This window comes from Vicia villosa, unplaced genomic scaffold (assembly GCF_029867415.1).
Source record: "Vicia villosa cultivar HV-30 ecotype Madison, WI unplaced genomic scaffold, Vvil1.0 ctg.000903F_1_1, whole genome shotgun sequence".
Classification (NCBI taxonomy): domain Eukaryota; kingdom Viridiplantae; phylum Streptophyta; class Magnoliopsida; order Fabales; family Fabaceae; genus Vicia; species Vicia villosa.
The window spans coordinates 535,823-553,658 of record NW_026705406.1 but is presented as its reverse complement, the minus strand read 5'-3'; the positions used below and the strand labels follow the sequence as shown (position 1 = coordinate 553,658).

General features: G+C 36.1%; 1 protein-coding gene across 1 annotated transcript; it reads left to right on the top strand.

Moving 5' to 3' along the window:
• Positions 1-232: 232 nt before the first annotated feature.
• LOC131632089 (peptidyl-prolyl cis-trans isomerase FKBP42-like) lies at positions 233-3,309 on the top strand. The gene is made up of 8 exons (XM_058902859.1): positions 233-343; positions 462-502; positions 602-787; positions 1,411-1,500; positions 1,879-2,063; positions 2,131-2,253; positions 2,371-2,523; positions 2,717-3,309. The coding sequence occupies exons 2-8, from the start codon at positions 463-465 to the stop codon at positions 3,050-3,052; spliced, it is 1,113 nt and encodes a 370-aa protein (XP_058758842.1). The 5' UTR covers positions 233-343; position 462; the 3' UTR covers positions 3,053-3,309.
• Positions 3,310-17,836: the final 14,527 nt, after the last annotated feature.

Genomic DNA, 17,836 nt, shown 5'->3' with positions numbered 1-17,836 from the left:
CAATTATTATTTTCTTAATCTGTGTGAAAAGTTTAAAATCACTTATAATAAAAAAACGGAGGAAGTAAAACATGAGATGAAAAAAATTCTTTACAAAATTTAATCTTTTTGAACTTAATAAACTTTAATTGAAATATTGAATAGAACTAGATCTCAAAATAAGGTTTTCTAGGAAGTAGTAGAATTTAGAATTGATGCAACTTTAATCTCATTTCTCGTTTTGTATCATAGTTTTACTCTTCTACCCCTGCTCTTGTCTCTTTCCAAAACTAGAACCAGAATCTTCTTTCATCGATACTATCAAGCACCACACGAGACACGAGCAAAAACCGATCCAGTCAACGTAAGACTGTTCCACTGTTCTCTCCTTCCCAAATTTATCTTTCCCTTCATTTTTTGCTTCCCAAGAAAATTCACACTAGACTTTTATAATTTTTTAATCAAATTTTACATTTTTGCAGCATGCAGGAAGTTCAAGAGCCTCAACCCCAATCAACACTAGGTAATTTAGATTCAATCAAGAAAAAATGTTTTGTTTCAATTTCTTGTATGATTGAGAAACAAGTGTTTTTGTTTGTTGGTACTGTGTTGATTGTTGCAGGTAAAGAAAATGTAGATGAGGTGTTTGATGAAAGTTCTGCGAATGATAAAGGTGAAACACCGGAAGAGTTATTGAGTAGTCCTCCAAAAGTTGATTCTGAAGTTGAGGTTCTTCATGAGAAGGTTACCAAGCAAATTATTAAGGAGGGTCATGGCCAGAAACCTTCCAAGTATTCAACATGTTTCTGTAAGTATCTTAGTTAATCATGTTTTGACTATGTCATGCTTGTAGTTAGTGTGGAAAAAGTATGCTGTTAGTTTCATGATACATGTTTTATGTTAGTAGAAAAAGACTCTAGAGTTGTAGGATATTGATATGGAAGTTATTTATGCTAAAGTATATAATATAATCACTGAGTGAATCATCGGTATAGTCTTTGAAATTGTAGGCGTAGAGCAGTTTGGTCTCAGAGCTAAAGAGGTTTCAAAATGATTCATGAGATTGTATAACTTTGATCACATTAGTCTATTTAGTAGTTCAAATGTTGGCTTTAGTTTATGAAAATTTTCCGGAGGAACTTATGTATTCAAGAATTTTCGATTTATAGGATTGTTTTGGAATTTCATTAACTTTAGTGATCAAAATGTCTGACTCCTAGCATATATGGCAATGTTTCTGTATGAAAATGAGAAAAACTAGGGTATTTACCATAAGGGAACCTTCTTTTCTTTAGGCTGAATGTAGGTGAAGCAAAATGCTAAATTGTATTAGGCTTTTATTAGTTCTTATGAGCCCTTTCTTGCATAGTCTTTTATTTCTTCTGGTTGGATATAAGTCATGATTGTGACCTAGATGGTTTATCGTGGTAGTCCATTACAGGGCGTGGTCTGAGAACACGGAGCACAAATTTGAAGATACATGGCAGGAACAACGACCAACAGAGATGATAATAGGGAAAGGTATGGTTTTATTTGAAGTATTGGATTTCTTATGTCCATTGGACTCGTGGAACTTTTTTTATACTGAGATTCCTATATCTATTCTCTGGATCGTTGAATTTCCTGTTTATACAATTACTAGATCATGATGTCTAATTACAGTGTGTTCCTATGAACGGTAGTCTTGTTGCACCCTTACCGACTAGTTTTATTAGGATAGGGTGATTTGTACTAGTTTGAAGTGACGAAATTTGTTCAATATGCTTTTTTCCATTTTTTTCAATCGCTACTTATGCATTGCTAGGTTTCTGCAATCGCAACGTCCAAGAAATATATGTTTACAACGTGTATTGCTTTAGTGGACTTGTTATTTGCTTTTGATGGATTTTTATGAAACAGAGAAAAAAGAAATGACCGGCTTGGGCATTGGGGTGGCAAGCATGAAAGCTGGGGAGCGAGCATTGCTGCGCGTGAGCTGGGAATTAGGATATGGAAAGGAGGGAAGCTTTTCTTTTCCTAATGTTCCACCCATGGCAGATTTAGTTTATGAAGTTGAGCTCATTGGTTTTGACGAAACAAAGGATGTAAGTTGTCATTGAATTATTGTATGGCCTTGGACTTAGTTAGATGCTTATAGTGCCTAATTCCCAGGGAAAAGCTCGCAGCGATATGACTGTAGAGGAAAGGATTGGTGCAGCAGATCGGAGAAAGATGGATGGAAATGCTATGTTTCAGGAAAATAAACTAGAGGAGGCCATGCAACAGTATGAAATGGTTACCCACTTGTGTTTCTTCTGCTCTTCGACATAATTTTTTGTTATTCCTTATCCATGAAAATTTATTTCTTCTCTCTATTTTGATAAACTGTTGATTGTCTGGGTTTCTTGTCAGGCCATAGCTTATATGGGAGATGACTTCATGTTCCAGTTGTTTGGGAAGTATAGGGATATGGCTCTGGCTGTAAAGAATCCATGCCATCTTAACACAGCAGCCTGTCTGATTAAGCTTAACCGCTATGAAGAAGCTATAGGACAATGCAGCATTGTAAGTATATGACTTTTAAAGTCATCTCAGCTTAAAATATTTTTAATTTTAAAGTCATCTCAGCATAAAGTCTTTTTAAATTTTTGTGTAATTTTTACAAGTCATTGGGGCTCTGATAATCTTTCTATATATAAAAAGTGTTAAAAGCATAAAATTAGACTCCTTTCACCCAGTTTTGGGGTTTGAGTTGCAGGTATTGAGTGAGGATGAGGGCAATGTGAAGGCGTTGTTTAGGAGAGGTAAGGCTAGAGCAGCACTTGGGCAGACAGATGCTGCAAGGGAAGATTTTCTAAAAGCGCGTAAATATGCACCTGAAGATAAAGCAATTGCAAGAGAATTGAGGCTACTCGCTGAACACGACAAAGCTATTTATCAAAAGCAAAAAGAGATCTATAAAGGAATATTTGGACCGAGGCCTGAACCAGTACCTATGAAAAGGAGTTGGCTTATACTTATTTGGCAGTGGTTGGTTTCAGTGTTTTATAGCTTTACAACATTCTTCAAACGTGAAAAGAACAAATCTGACTAAATCAAGCTGTTGAACTCAGGACCATTGATGAGAGAGAATTGTACCCTCAATTCTAGTTTTACTTTTTTCTTTGCTAATGGAACAATCAAATGTTGAAAAATTTGTTATATCACTCTTCAATAGAGGATTCGTATTTGACAATACTATCAATCTGTTATAAGATTTGATAGTTTGTCATGTTGATTAATTTAATATGTAAAGTATGTCTGGATTAACTTATAAACCACTTACTTGGACCTAAACACTTGTTTCAATAAGCTATTCTTTATAGTTTCCGAAAGTAACTTGTACCTTCTTGGGTATATAATATACTATATATGACCTTCTTGGGTATAAAATCACTCAATGTGACAAAAAGGGTGGTCAATGTTGTGCATAGGTGTTAAGTTCACCAACATGAAATTTCAAAACGACGGTGATGTGAGAACCACGTTCTCGATATTTGTTTAGTATAAGACCAGAGATTTATCAAGTTAGATGTTACATTGGTCTGTGTACTATCAGTTCAGCTTGATTTATTCAGGGACATTTAATAAAATCACGACCAATATGGTTGAGTCCAACATGAAATTTTAATACGTCGGTAAAGTGAGAATCAGTTCTCGATATTTGTTTATTATAAAACCAAGAGATTTATCAAGTCAGATGTTATATTGGCCTAGTTGAACCATCTGTTTAGCTTGGTTTATTCTGAGACATTTAATAAAATCACGACCAACATGGTTGAGTCCGATGAAATAACATATTCCAAATTTTAAAATTCAGAGGCATTTTTGCCAAAATGAGGGGTTTCTTAAATGTTTCAAGCGTGGAAAAAGAATTTAACTTTTATAAAATGTTTGAAATATTTTGTGGAACACCAAATATTTATTTGTGTAGAATAATTGTAGATTAAATAAATATATATATATATATATATATATATATATATATATATATATATATATATATATATATATATATATATATATATATATATATATATATATATATATATATATATATATATATATATATATATATATATATATATATATATATATATATAAAAAATGCATTCTCATATATAAGGGACGACTCAAGTGAGAACACTTGATTATAATAAAAAATAGAACAATTAATCATAGTCATTAAATTTTAATTTACTGAAATCAATTTACTTCATTAATTTCTCTTTTCATAGTCCTCTTTCATTATAACTTAAGTAGTATATGCCAAAACTTAATTCACATTATTTTTTTAAGAATAAATATAATATATATATTTTTTTTTTTGCATTTTATGAATTATGATAACCAATTATGTGATTTTTAAAGATTTTTTGTAATAAATATTTTTATTGATACTATATTTTAATTTTTTATAAATATACAAATATTAATTGTTATTATATAAAAAAACAATTAATACATTAATTAAAACCATCGATTTAGTTATATAATAATCAGAAAAATATTTTCTACTAACATATATATTATCATCACATTAAAATATAAATCTAATAAATTAATATAACTACATATTAATCAAAATTGTTAATATAACTATATAATAAATTTTTTTATTTATATTCTTTTCTGCTTGGCTGAGGAAGTGTTAAGTAGAGAATTATCTAATATGGTGGTTAATGGCACTTTGAAGCCGATGTCTGGATCTCGAAATTTACCTTTTCCTTCTCACATTTTTTATGCCGATGATATTCTTATTTTTTGCAAAAGTACCAAGTCTAACATTACTGCCCTCTTCTCTTTCTTTGAATAGTATGCTAAGGCTTTGGGTCAAATTTTTAGCGCCTCCAAATTTGCTCTGTTTGCTGGGGGAATAAATGCTACTCGGTTTAATTACCTTTTAAGTATAACGGGCTTTTGCAAAGGTTCCTTCCCGCTGCAATATCTTAGTTTTTCCATTTTCAAAGGCAACATGAAATCTCATCATTTGCAACCTATGGCCGACAAAATGGTTTCTAAACTTTCTACTTTGAAGAGTTCTCTTTTATCGATTGTGCAAAGGGCGATATTAGTTGAATCAGTCATAAACTATATGGTCACTCATTCTTTCGGGGTTTATTCTTGGCTGGTCTCACTCCTGAAATAGGTTGAACGCGCTTGTAGAAATTTCATTTGGAGTGGTAATTCGAATCAATGGAAGATGGTTATGGTCTCATGGAAAAAAGTGTGTCAGCCTAAAGCTTTGGACGATTTAGGCATTCGATCTCTGACTTGTCTCAATGAAGCCTCCAATTTAAAATTATGTTGGGAATTTTTTACCTCTAAAGAGGATTGGGCTATTTCCCTTCGTCAAAGGGTCCTTCGTTTTTGGGGGTTAATTTCTCATCACATTTGCTCTAAAATTTAGAATGGGATTAAAGGAAACTACGACGCAGTGATGGCTCATTCCTGTTGGTCATTGGGGGATAGTCACAACATTAATTTTTGGAAGGATGCTTGATGCGGGGAACCGTTGATTAATGAACTTATCTCTATAAATCATTCCTCTTTGGATATGGATTTAAATTGTAAAGTTGCGAGTTTTTGGGTTGATAACCGTTGGTCTTTCCTGGCGGCTTGGAGAGATCTCTTTTCTTTTCTTGAGGCTAGAACGGGTTTTTATGCTCCAACTATTGATTGCCCCGACGAGTTAGCTTGGAAAAGCGCTAGTAATGGCTCTATGACGTTGAAACTGCCTTATCATCACAAGCAGCGAATTTCTACTATTTTCCCTTGGGCGCACTTCATTTGGCATAACTCTATTCCTTCGTCTTGCTTGTTATTGTCTTAGCGGTTATTACAAGACAAACTTCCTACTGATGAGCAATTACAATGTCGCGGTATTCAAATTGTCTCAATGTGCTTGCTTTGTAAAGCTAACCGGGAATCGATTGACCATTTATTTTTCCATTGTCCGGTTGCGATTAAATTATGGGACTGGTTGGAGACTCTCTTTCATATCAACATTCTCAAAGATGCCAATTTTTTTTATCTGCTTGTTCCAAGGAAGTTTCTAAGTAAGGGATTTTTTTATTCAATCTTCCTGCCCTTTTATTATCAATGCTATTTGGGCTTTCTGTAATTCCGCTAGATTCAACAACCATTTTCAACACCTTCAGTCCATCTGTAATTTCATTTTGGCGCAGGTTCAGTTATTGGCGACAAAGTCCAATATGACTTATAAGCACGATTGGTTTGATTTCTCGCTTCTGCATTCTCTTAAAATTCCTATCCGTCCGATTAAAGCTCCCGTGATTAAAGAGATCATTTGGAATCCTCCTCCTTCCAATTGGATAAAATGACACATAATCTCCACCATTTATTTTAAAATTTAATGGTTCATATTCATTCTCATGTTCTCACATAAAAAATGTCATTCTCATATGATACGTCATATATATATATATATATATATATATATATATATATATATATATATATATATATATATATATATATATATATATATATATTATGAGAATGCATTTTATATCTAAGAATGATAAGAATACTTATCAACCTTTGATAAGAATAGATGGGTGTGATTAAAATGACTCATAAGTGATTAAATCTACTCAATTATTTCTCATGGGAATTGCTCTATTGAGAATTCAAATTTTGGGAAGTTTTATGATATTCTTCCATTTACTTATTCAGCTGTATAATCTTTGTTTTCTTAGTAAAATTGGCTTAATTTTTTTTTTTATAAATCAAAGTTTTTATAATTGGACTTCGAATTTTAATAATCACAATTCACCATGCTTTTGTATTTTAAGTCACTTAGTTAACAAGTGGTATAAGAACTTATTTTTGTTATAGGACTAAATTGTCTTAGAAGGTAGTATGTGGAATTCAAATACTTCTTTTTAATATGAAACTTTTTTATGAATGTAACACCCGGAAATTTATTTAATTATTTAACTAAATTATTCAAGGATTTAATATGGAAATTCAATCGAAGTTGTAAGACGAGGAATTGAATGAATAGGATATATGTGTGTGTGTGTGTGTGTGTGTGTGTGTGTGTGTGTGTGTGTGTGTGTGTGTGTGTGTGTGTGTGTGTGTGTGTGTGTGTGTGTGTGTGTGTGTGTGTGTGTGTGTGTGTGTGTGTGTGTGTGTGTGTGTGTGTGTGTGTGTGTGTGTGTGTGTGTGTGTGTGTGTGTGTGTGTGTGTGTGTGTGTGTGTGTGTGTGTGTGTGTGTGTGTGTGTGTGTGTGTGTGTGTGTGTGTGTGTGTGTGTGTGTGTGTGTGTGTGTGTGTGTGTGTGTGTGTGTGTGTGTGTGTGTGTGTGTGTGTGTGTGTGTGTGTGTGTGTGTGTGTGTGTGTGTGTGTGTGTGTGTGTGTGTGTGTGTGTGTGTGTGTGTGTGTGTGTGTGTGTGTGTGTGTGTGTGTGTGTGTGTGTGTGTGTGTGTGTGTGTGTGTGTGTGTGTGTGGTGTGTGTGTGGGGGGGGGGTGTGTGGGGGTGTGGGAGCGATTAAATTATATAATCGGATAAAGTCGGAAGATAAATAATATTAGAGTTATTATTTATTTTAGGATTTATTAAATAAATTTGGATTTAATTATAGTGTGGATTAGAAATAGAGGGGTATTAGTTGGTAAAACCCAAACTTGAGTTTAGAAGCCCATTTAGTTTATTAGGTTTTGTTAGAGTGGTGGTAGTTGTTACCAAACAAACCAAAAAGAACAAAATCGTCACGTAGCAGAAAAGGAAAATAAGAACTAAGGGTTTGGTGCTAGCAGTCTGGATTTTGAAGGTTGCAGTGTTAGAGGTTGCAGTTTACCGATCGAATTTTCGAGCTCCGTTCAATCCAAAGGTAAGGGGTGGGGTTCGACTAATATAATCGATTGTATGATAATTGTTATGTGGGATTTAGGGTTGTATGATTTCGCTGTTAATTTTTGTGTTTGTGATGAAATTGTTAAAGTTGTGATAGTTGTGTTGTAATCCCTGTTGTTGTTGTTTATTGTGTCGTTGAATTTGTTGAAACGATAAAAAAAATCAAATGTAACGCTTCTGTATTGAGTGTTGTATATACTGGGATATAATTGAAATAGGTGTTAGAGAATTGTTAATAAGAATTCTGGGTTGAAGGTCATGATAGTATGCGTTTAATCTGGAAAGGAAATTGCTGCGCGGAGAAGAAAGGGAAATAGGGCCAGGGACGCCTGTCTCTAATTTTTGGGAAGAAAGGAAGCGGGCCCCACCAGGCTTAGGGGGCGGGCGGCCCATGCTTGGGGTTGGGCGCCTCACTTTCCTAACTTCCCATGTGATATACGTGTGTGTATGAATGTAAGGCACTTGTTCTGGCAATTTTGACTTATTATATAATAGGTTTATCTTAGGTAACATATATATATATATATATATATATATATATATATATATATATATATATATATATATATATATATATATATATATATATATATATATATATAGAATTTCTTTATCCACCCCCTGTCTTCTTGGTGACCCTTGGTGAAAACCCCAAAATGCTCCATGTTTCAGAAATGCATTTCTGAAATGCAAAAAAATGCTTTTTTTGGAGATGCATCTCCGAAAACGCCTTTTTTTTTTTTCAAAATTTGTCTTATTTCGGAATTGCATTTCTGAAAACAGGATTTCGGAAGTGTATTTCTGAAATACTGCGCATTTTGCAGATTAAGCAAAACAACCCCTCCCCCCAATTCATTTACCCTAAATCACCATCAACACTTCCTCAAAGAGATTATTTGCAAACCAAGTTCCAAGGCTACATAAAAGGTTGTTTCTACTTGCTCTACTACATTCAAAAGCTTTTCAATCACTTCAATTTCTAAGTTTCTTAATCATTAGATCCATGATTGAAATGCATGTTAGGGTTGTTAGAAATTACAAAAAGGATATAGGGGTAGGTTGTTAGTAGTATTTAGGTTGTTTATAAGCATTATAACATGTTTGAACATTTGATTTTGGGTTCTGCCATGGAAGTTGCAGAAGTTGGCTTCGCAGGGGTGTTTCGGAAGTTCATTTCCGAAAACACCTCCCTCACCAGTTTCGGAAATGAACTTCCGAAGTGTGTCCAGAATTGATTTTTTTTTTTTCAATTGTTTCGCATTCTTATGGATTTCAATTGTTTCAGGAATATGGCAGGCAACCCAGCATGCATCAGACAGGGGAGAGAGACACAGACAGCGTCGGCTAGATGCAAGCGTGCGGCACAGCTTGCATCGACGCGGGGACCGGGTGGAGTACGAGCACCCGTACATACTGATGAGCCCGGTTCCTCTTCTGGATCGAGGAGTCGGCTAGCTAGGGTATCTTCTTCCCGTCAGGAGGTGGCACGGGAGGAGGAGGAGAGGCAATTAGATACCAGGAGGCGGATGAGGAGGTACCGAATGTTGAACCCCGGACATTCTGAAAGTTCCAATCAGATGAACATTCTAGAAGCTTGACCCCCAGACTTCTGAAACATTCCAATCAGATATACATTCCGGAAGCTCGAACCCCGGATATTCTGAAAGTTCCAATCAGATATACATTCCGGAAGCTCGAACCCGGACATTCTGAAAGTTCCAATCAGATGAACATTTTGGAAGCTTGACCCCCAGACTTCTGAAACATTCCAATCAGATATACATTCCGGAAGCTCGAACCCCGGACATTCTAAAGTTCCAATCAGATGAACATTCTGGAAGCTTGACCCCCAGACTTCTGAAACATTCCAATCAAATATACGTTCTGGAAGCTCGAACCCCGGAGATTCTGAAACATTCTTATCAGATATACATTTCCGGAAGCTCGAACCCCGGATACTCTGAATCTCTACACCAGTTCCACAACAACGACGTAAGCTAGAGGCACCTATGCGTTAATTCACCAAAATTGACATGTCAATAGATCAGGCACTGGAACACCCGTTGAAGGCAGGAATGATGACTGTAAGGGATCCGCCTCAACACATCAAAACTTCCTCCACTAAAGCACAATCCTAATGTGCGATGCGCCTACCATTTCAATAGCTGCTGGGCACTAAAGATTAAGATCCAAGACATGATTGATGCTGACGAAATTGAGTTCGAAAGTCCTAAAACTCCTATGGGTATCATTGCTCTCATGCCTTATCATGACAAGACTGATTAATGTCTATAAGGATGGATTGTTGGGGCATTAGATTTGCTTTCATTTGCAATTTTCTTTCTTGCTTGTTTAAACATTCGGCTCATGATAGACATTATCTATTTTAATAATCATCATTAGTGCATTGCATATGTTTGTCTTGAATCAATCATTTCGCTATCACTCATTTAAAACTGTGTTTTTACTTTGTTTTATGTTTTGTGATATTCAACTCCTGCTAAGTTGTAACTCTTTTGAGGGAGGATGACGAAAACGATACCGCAACCTCTTACAGTGTGCTTTTGAATGGACTATGCTGACGATGTACAAGCATTATTTCAATTCCTAAACAGTGGAGATATAAGGATGTTAATCCCTCGTAAACCCTTTTGAGCCTGAGGAGTGGAAGTTTTCTTTCATATGCACTTGAAAACCTTTAATTATAACTTGGGGCAGGGTAGTTACTCAGTTAACTCAATTATACTAGCCGTTGTTTACACAAATAATGATGGATTCCCGCAATCATTAAGTCAGGCAGTCAATATCCGCCAAAAAGAAAAGGATGTTAAGTCAAAAACTATGAAGGAAACTTACCAAAAATTGAAATATCCCGCTGATTGTAATCTCAAAATAAACAGTTCAGGCAAAAGTTAGGGATAACAAAATCAATGTCAAAAAGAGGTCACTACAAATCCTCGACAAAAAGAAAGTATTACAAAAAAAAAGGATGACTGCCTGTCCAAATAAACCTCCGGTACTTTAACCATCATCAAATATCAATGTTACGACTTCAAGCTTTGCTAAGGCTTAAACACGGAGTTAACTGAGCATAGGATTGAAGAACATCACGAAGATTGGGATGGGTATAAATAAATTTTTGAGCCATTATCCTTTGTTTCTTAAAACGTGAACCAAGCCACGTTACAACCCTTGAAAGTCCTAACTGAAGCATGGTTAGTTCGAAAGCATACTGTCACCAAAAAGGTATCCTGACTCCTTAAGGTTTGCCATAAAAGCTGAGTTGATATCTCCTTTTACAAACATCACGTTTTATAAACATCACATTTTATAAACATCACGCTTTTTACATCTTCTGTTTTAATGCTTTCAAAAAAATCAAGACAGACATATGCGCTGCATCTCATGAATTCATTATTAAACATATTTTGCTACATAATTTCGAATGTTAGCATCAGGAAGAATTTGCACATGGTACAACTAATGACTGAAAGTTATCCCGACAGACAAAATCACTTTAGAAGCAATGTCACTTATGTATACAAGGGGCATGACATGGTTTATCCAATCAACCTGGGGCCGTCAGGTCAAGATTCCGAGAATCTCTCAAAGAATGCCAATCAATCTGGGCCAGTCAGGTCAAGATTCCAAGAATCTCTCAAGATTCCAAACAACCAGGGGCATACACCCAAGTGGATCTGCAGCTACTTCCCAATCAACATGGGGCATCATCCTAAGTCTATGATTACTGGGGGCATGTCACCCATAGTACACACCTCATAAAGTCCTCGCAAGGCGAATCTCTTCAAATTCCCTAATAGTTGGGGTAAAGCTATGCAAGGCATGTTGAACACTTCGATCAATACTCATTAGTGTGTTCCAATCAATACGAGTCCAGGAATGACAGCTACTATAACCACTGGGGGCAATGTTCAAGTCATCCATACCTTCCCACAAAGCCGGTTTTACAAGATCATATCCCCACAGAGTAATCCTTAAGAAGATATCTTCAAATGTTCCCGTCCCAACAGAGACTTAGTTCCTCAACGGAGTTTACATCTTCGACACTGCCGGTTCCCCGACACGTTTCTCTTCTTCAAACAGGGTTATTCATCTCTCATATCCCCAGTCAAGGTACATCAAGATCAATCATTCAAATGGTTCTCATCCCGAAGCAGAAATCATAAATCCCAAGCTGAGCATCTTCAAAACAAGATCAGGCATCAAAATCACAATGATATGGAGACTTATTTTCTCATTCAAGAAGGAATCATGAATACACTCCAAACGGCATAAGCCGTGTTCATACATCATATATCACATACATATCCATACATTGCAAACAGCGTCTCATGATAAACTCATACATACAAGTTTCTCATTTATTTTGAGAAACTTATCACATAATACATGCATCATGACATTGCATAAAGATTAACTTTACCTTTTTCAGAATGCAGGTACAAACAGATAAACAAAATCTCCAATCTTCAAAGATCTAATTCAGTTACTACGAACGGTACTGACACGGTCAACTCTCAAATATCTAATTCTATCATCATGAACGGTGTAGACACGATCATCTTTCCAAAGTCTAATTCAGTTACTACGAACGGTGCTGACACGAAAAACTTTCAAAGATCTAATTTAGTTACTACGAACGGTGCTGACACGATCGACCTTCAAATATCTAATTCTATCATCACAAACTGTATAGACACGATCATCTTTCCAAAGTCTAATTCAGTTACTACGAACGGTGCTGACACGACAAACTTTCAAAGATCTAATTCAGTTACTACGAACGGTACTGACACGATCGACCTGCAAAGATCTAATTCTATCATCACGAACGGTGTAGACGCGATCATCTTTCCAAGATCTAATTCAGCTACTACGAACGGTGCTGAGACGATCGACCTTCAAAGATCTAATTCTATCATCATGAACGGTGTAGACACGATCAACTTTTCCAAAGTCTAATTCAGTTACTACGAACGGTGCTGACACGACTAACATTCAACAACTACTTCTCAACACTTCAAGTTCAGATATAGTCTAACGTACGATTTATTCTGACTTTCAAAACTTATCAAGACAGGTGGCATCTTAAAGCCCACTTCATATCCCCAATACCCGGATGGCATCTCTAAGCCCATCCCCGATGGTACAAATTTCTGGGTACTCTAGTGTTCAATCCTCTTCCACCTTCAGATACCGACTAGCATACAAACCACTCTACATCTTCAGGTTTAAGAAGATTGAACAGGGGCAGCTATCACACCCCAAAATTTTCCCATCATATTTTGACTCATATGATTCTCAACTGCTCAAGACAATACAAAAGTGGGCACACATACCTGGCTCCTAAGCAATTAACCTACATCTAGGGTTTTAGCTTCTCTAAAGATCAAATCAAGTTCTAAGACCTCAAATGGATCCCATGACCTCTCATATACTTAAAAGGGTCCTCATGCCAAGATTCAAGCTCTGATTCACAAGATTGCCCAGACAAAAGCTCAGATAGTCAACAGTCGACTAGTTTGACCTAAAAGTCAACTGTGGTCAAAGTGCAGTCAAAATTCCTGATTTTATGTCAACATCCTTAATTTGAAGCACCATTCCTCATTTGATCAAGTATTGATCATGATTCATCAAGGAAAGTTCAGAAATCAATAAAACCTAAAGTTTCTAAATTAGGGTTTTTTGACCTAAAGTCAACTGAACTTTGACCAGCCATAACTTTCACATGGAACATCAGAAATTTCCCATCCAAAGCTCAGTTTGAAGGAAATTGAATTCTCTACAACTTTCTCTCTTACATGCCAAGTCTAAAAATGCTTTATTTGAGAGATATGGATCAAAATATTACAGGTCCTTCTAGAAGCTTGCAAAAAGCTGTTTTTTGTCAAGAGCCATATCATCAAGATAAAATCTCCAAATGCAAAAATTATTCTAAAGTGTCTTGTAAAGGACATCTTGAGCTTTTCAAAAAGTCCTATAACACCTCCATACATTAAAAATTGAGAGAGTTATGACTTATTAAAGTTGGGCAAAATTAAGAAAATACATTAAGTGCAAAGTGAATAATTTTGATCTTTTGAGCGCATGGGCCTAAGTTTTGGTTTTGAAACTTAAATCTAAACCTACCCACGACCTAAAGGACCCTATATTCATTTTTATTATTTTTATTTATTTTTAATTTTGAATTTAATCACTTAAATCCGAATTAAAATTGAAAGAAATAAGGAAAATACTAAAACATTTGATTGAGATTATATTTCTATCAAATATTGAGGAATATATTGACATAAAACCAAGGGAATTTTGTGGAGAGAGAAAGAGATATGATTTGAACCAAAATAGAATGTTTTCATGCAAATTTTGTTAGAACAAGATTTGTTCTGATCAATATTCTTAGTTTTGATGATAACAAGGATATGAATTTTGTGTGAGATAATGTGGTACTCTAATACATTGCAATTTCCCTTTCAGGAAATATATAAAGAGTATGCACACATCAGCGCTCAGAAGCTTTGTCTCAGAAGGTTCAGCATGCAACATCGGAATATGGTCTGGCAAGACATCAGTAGATGGTCAAAGCAGAATCAGAACATGGGTCTATGGAAGCATCAGAAGAACTTGAGATCAGAAGCAGAAGCACTGAAGTTCTCATGGTATCACGCTCAGAAGCACTTCAAGGTCAGAAGACAAGAAGATGCTATGCACCAAGCTGTTTGACTCTGATGATATTCAAACGTTGTATACACAAACATCAGATCAGAAGAAAGTACAGGTGGCAGGGTACGCTGACTGACAAAAGGAACGTTGGGAGCTATTAAAGGCAACGTCAGTAGACACAGCGTGAACAAGGCTCGAGGTAGTTGACAAAAGCGTGAAACATTAAATGCAATGCTGTACGGAATACGCAAAGCATTAAATGCTCCCAACGGTCATCTTCTCAAGTGCCTATAAATATGAAGTTCTGATGAGAAGCAAGGTGAAAAAATTCTTGACGACTTCTGGGAATATTAACTTGTTGAAACGCTGTTCAAATCAAAACTCAGAAACTCCATCTTCATCAAAGCTCACTACATTGCTGTTGTAATATATTAGTGAGATTAAGCTTAAACGTTAAGAGAAATATCACTGTTGTGATTATAGCTTTTCAGAAGCATTTGTAATACTCTTAGAATTGATTACATTAATTTGTAAGTAACTAGAGTGATCAAGTGTTGATCAGAATACTCTAGGAAGTCTTAGCTTGTGTCTAAGCAGTTGTAATTAGAGTGATCACGTGGTGGTCAGGATACTCTAAGAAGGTCTTAGCTTGTGTCTAAGCATTTGTTCCTAGAGTGATCAGGTTGTGATCAGGATACTCTAGAAGACTTAGTCGCGGACTAAGTGGAAAACCATTGTAATCTGTTGCGATTAGTGGATTAAATCCTCAGGTGAGGTAAATCACTCCGTGGAGGTGGACTGGAGTAGTTTAGTTAACAACGAACCAGGATAAAAATAACTGTGCAAATTGTTTTTATCGTTCAAGTTTTTAGACTACACTTATTCAAACCCCCCTTTCTAAGTGTTTTTCTATCCTTCAATTGGCATCAGAGCGCCGGTTCTAAGGTGCAAGCACCTAACCGTGTTTAGAAAAGATCCAGGAAGAGAAAAACGCTTCAGTAAAAGATGGCTGGTGAAATTCCAACAGATCCACCTGCATCTACATCTGGCTCTGCTGAGCAATACAATGGTAACAATGGTTATACTAGACCACCAGTATTTGATGGTGAAAACTTTGAATACTGGAAAGATAAACTGGAAAGTTACTTTCTTGGTCTAGATAGTGAATTATGGGATCTTCTGATGGATGGTTACAAACATCCAGTGAAAGCCAGTGGCGTAAGGCTTACAAGGCAAGAAATGGATGATGATCAGAAGAAGCTTTTCAAAAATCATCATAAATGTAGGACTGTTTTGCTGAATGCTATCTCTCATGCTGAGTATGAGAAGATATCTAACAGGGAAACTGCCCATGATATATATGAGTCATTGAAAATGACCCATGAGGGAAATGCTCAAGTCAAGGAGACTAAAGCTCTTGCTCTAATCCAGAAATATGAAGCCTTCAAGATGGAGGATGATGAAGATATTGAGAAGATGTTCTCAAGATTTCAAACTCTAACTGCTGGATTGAGAGTTCTGGATAAAGGCTACACCAAGGCTGATCATGTAAAGAAGATCATCAGAAGCTTACCCAGAAGATGGGGTCCAATGGTGACTGCATTCAAGATTGCCAAGAATCTGAATGAAGTTTCGTTGGAAGAGCTTATCAGTGCCTTGAGAAGCCATGAAATAAAGCTGGATGCAAACGAGCCTCAGAAGAAAGGTAAGTCTATTGCATTAAAATCTAATGTTAAAAAATGCACTAACGCTTTTCAGGCTAGAGAAGAAGATCCTGAAGAATCAGAATCTGAAGAAGAAGATGAATTGTCCATGATCTCCAGAAGGGTAAACCAACTCTAGAAGAGCAACCAAAGGAAGTTCAGAGGCTTCAGAAGTTCAAAGAGATTTGAACGAGGAGAATCTTCTGACAGAAGATCTGACAAAAAGAAGGCTGTCTGCTATGAGTGCAATGAGCCTGGACATTACAAGAACGAGTGTCCAAAACTTCAGAAAGAGAATCCCAAGAAGAAGTTTCATTAGAAGAAAGGTCTTATGGCAACATGGGACGATTCTGAATCAGAATCAGAATCAGACTCTGAAGGAGAACAAGCCAACTTCGCGCTGATGGCTATAGAAGATGATGGATTAGAATCTACATTAGAATCAGATTCTGAAGAGGTATTTTCTGAACTATCTAGAGAAGAGTTAGTTTCCAGCTTAACAGAACTTCTAGAACTCAAGGCTCATCTTAGTATCAAATACAAAAAGCTGAAAAAGCAGTTTGAATTTGAAACTAAGAAGCTGGAATTGGAAAATTCTGAACTGAAGGAAAAAGTTTTAAATCTATCCAAAGATAGTGGATCTCCTTATGAAACAGAAAAATCTATTCCTAGCATGAATCATATTCTGAAAGAATATGACTCGAGCTTCAGAAAGTTCTTATCTAGAAGTATTGGCAGAAGTCATCTTGCTTCTATGATATATGGTGTTTCTGGAAACAGAAGGTTTGGTTTTGGCTATGAGGGTGATACCTCACATAAATTTGAACCTGTTGATGATCTGAAGATCACATACAATCCATTGTATGATCAGTTCAAATATGGCCATGCTCATGATATTAGGCTCACTTCACATGCACAGAAGTTTAACACTATTCACACCAATAAGCATGTGACACATCCTAAGAAATATTATGCTGACAAACCTAAAGAATATCATGCTGTTCCTCCTGTTAAATATTCTGCTAAACCCAAGTTCAATCAGAACTTGAGGAGAACTAACAAGAAAGGACCCAAGAAATTGTGGGTACCTCAGGAGAAGATAATTTCTGTTGCAGATATCCTTGGCGGCAAAAAGGACAAAAAGCAAAATGTCATGGTACCTGGACTCTAGGTGCTCGCGACACATGACGGGAAGAAGGTCTACATTCCAAGACCTGGTGCTTAAACCAGGTGGAGAAGTCAAGTTTGGAGGAGATCAGAAGGGAAAAATCATTGGCTCTGGAACCATAAGTCTTGGTAACTCTCCTTCCATAACTAATGTACTTCTTGTAGAAGGATTAACGCATAACTTATTGTGCATAAGTCAATTAAGTGACAATGGTTATGATATAATCTTCAATCAAAAGTCTTGCAAGGCTGTAAGTCAGAAGGATGGCTCAATCCTATTTATAGGAAAGAGAAAGAACAACATTTATAAGATTGATCTTTCTGATCTTGAGAAGCAGAAGGTGACTTGTCTTATGTCTGTTTCTGAGGAGCAATGGGTCTGGCACAGAAGATTAGGACATGCTAGT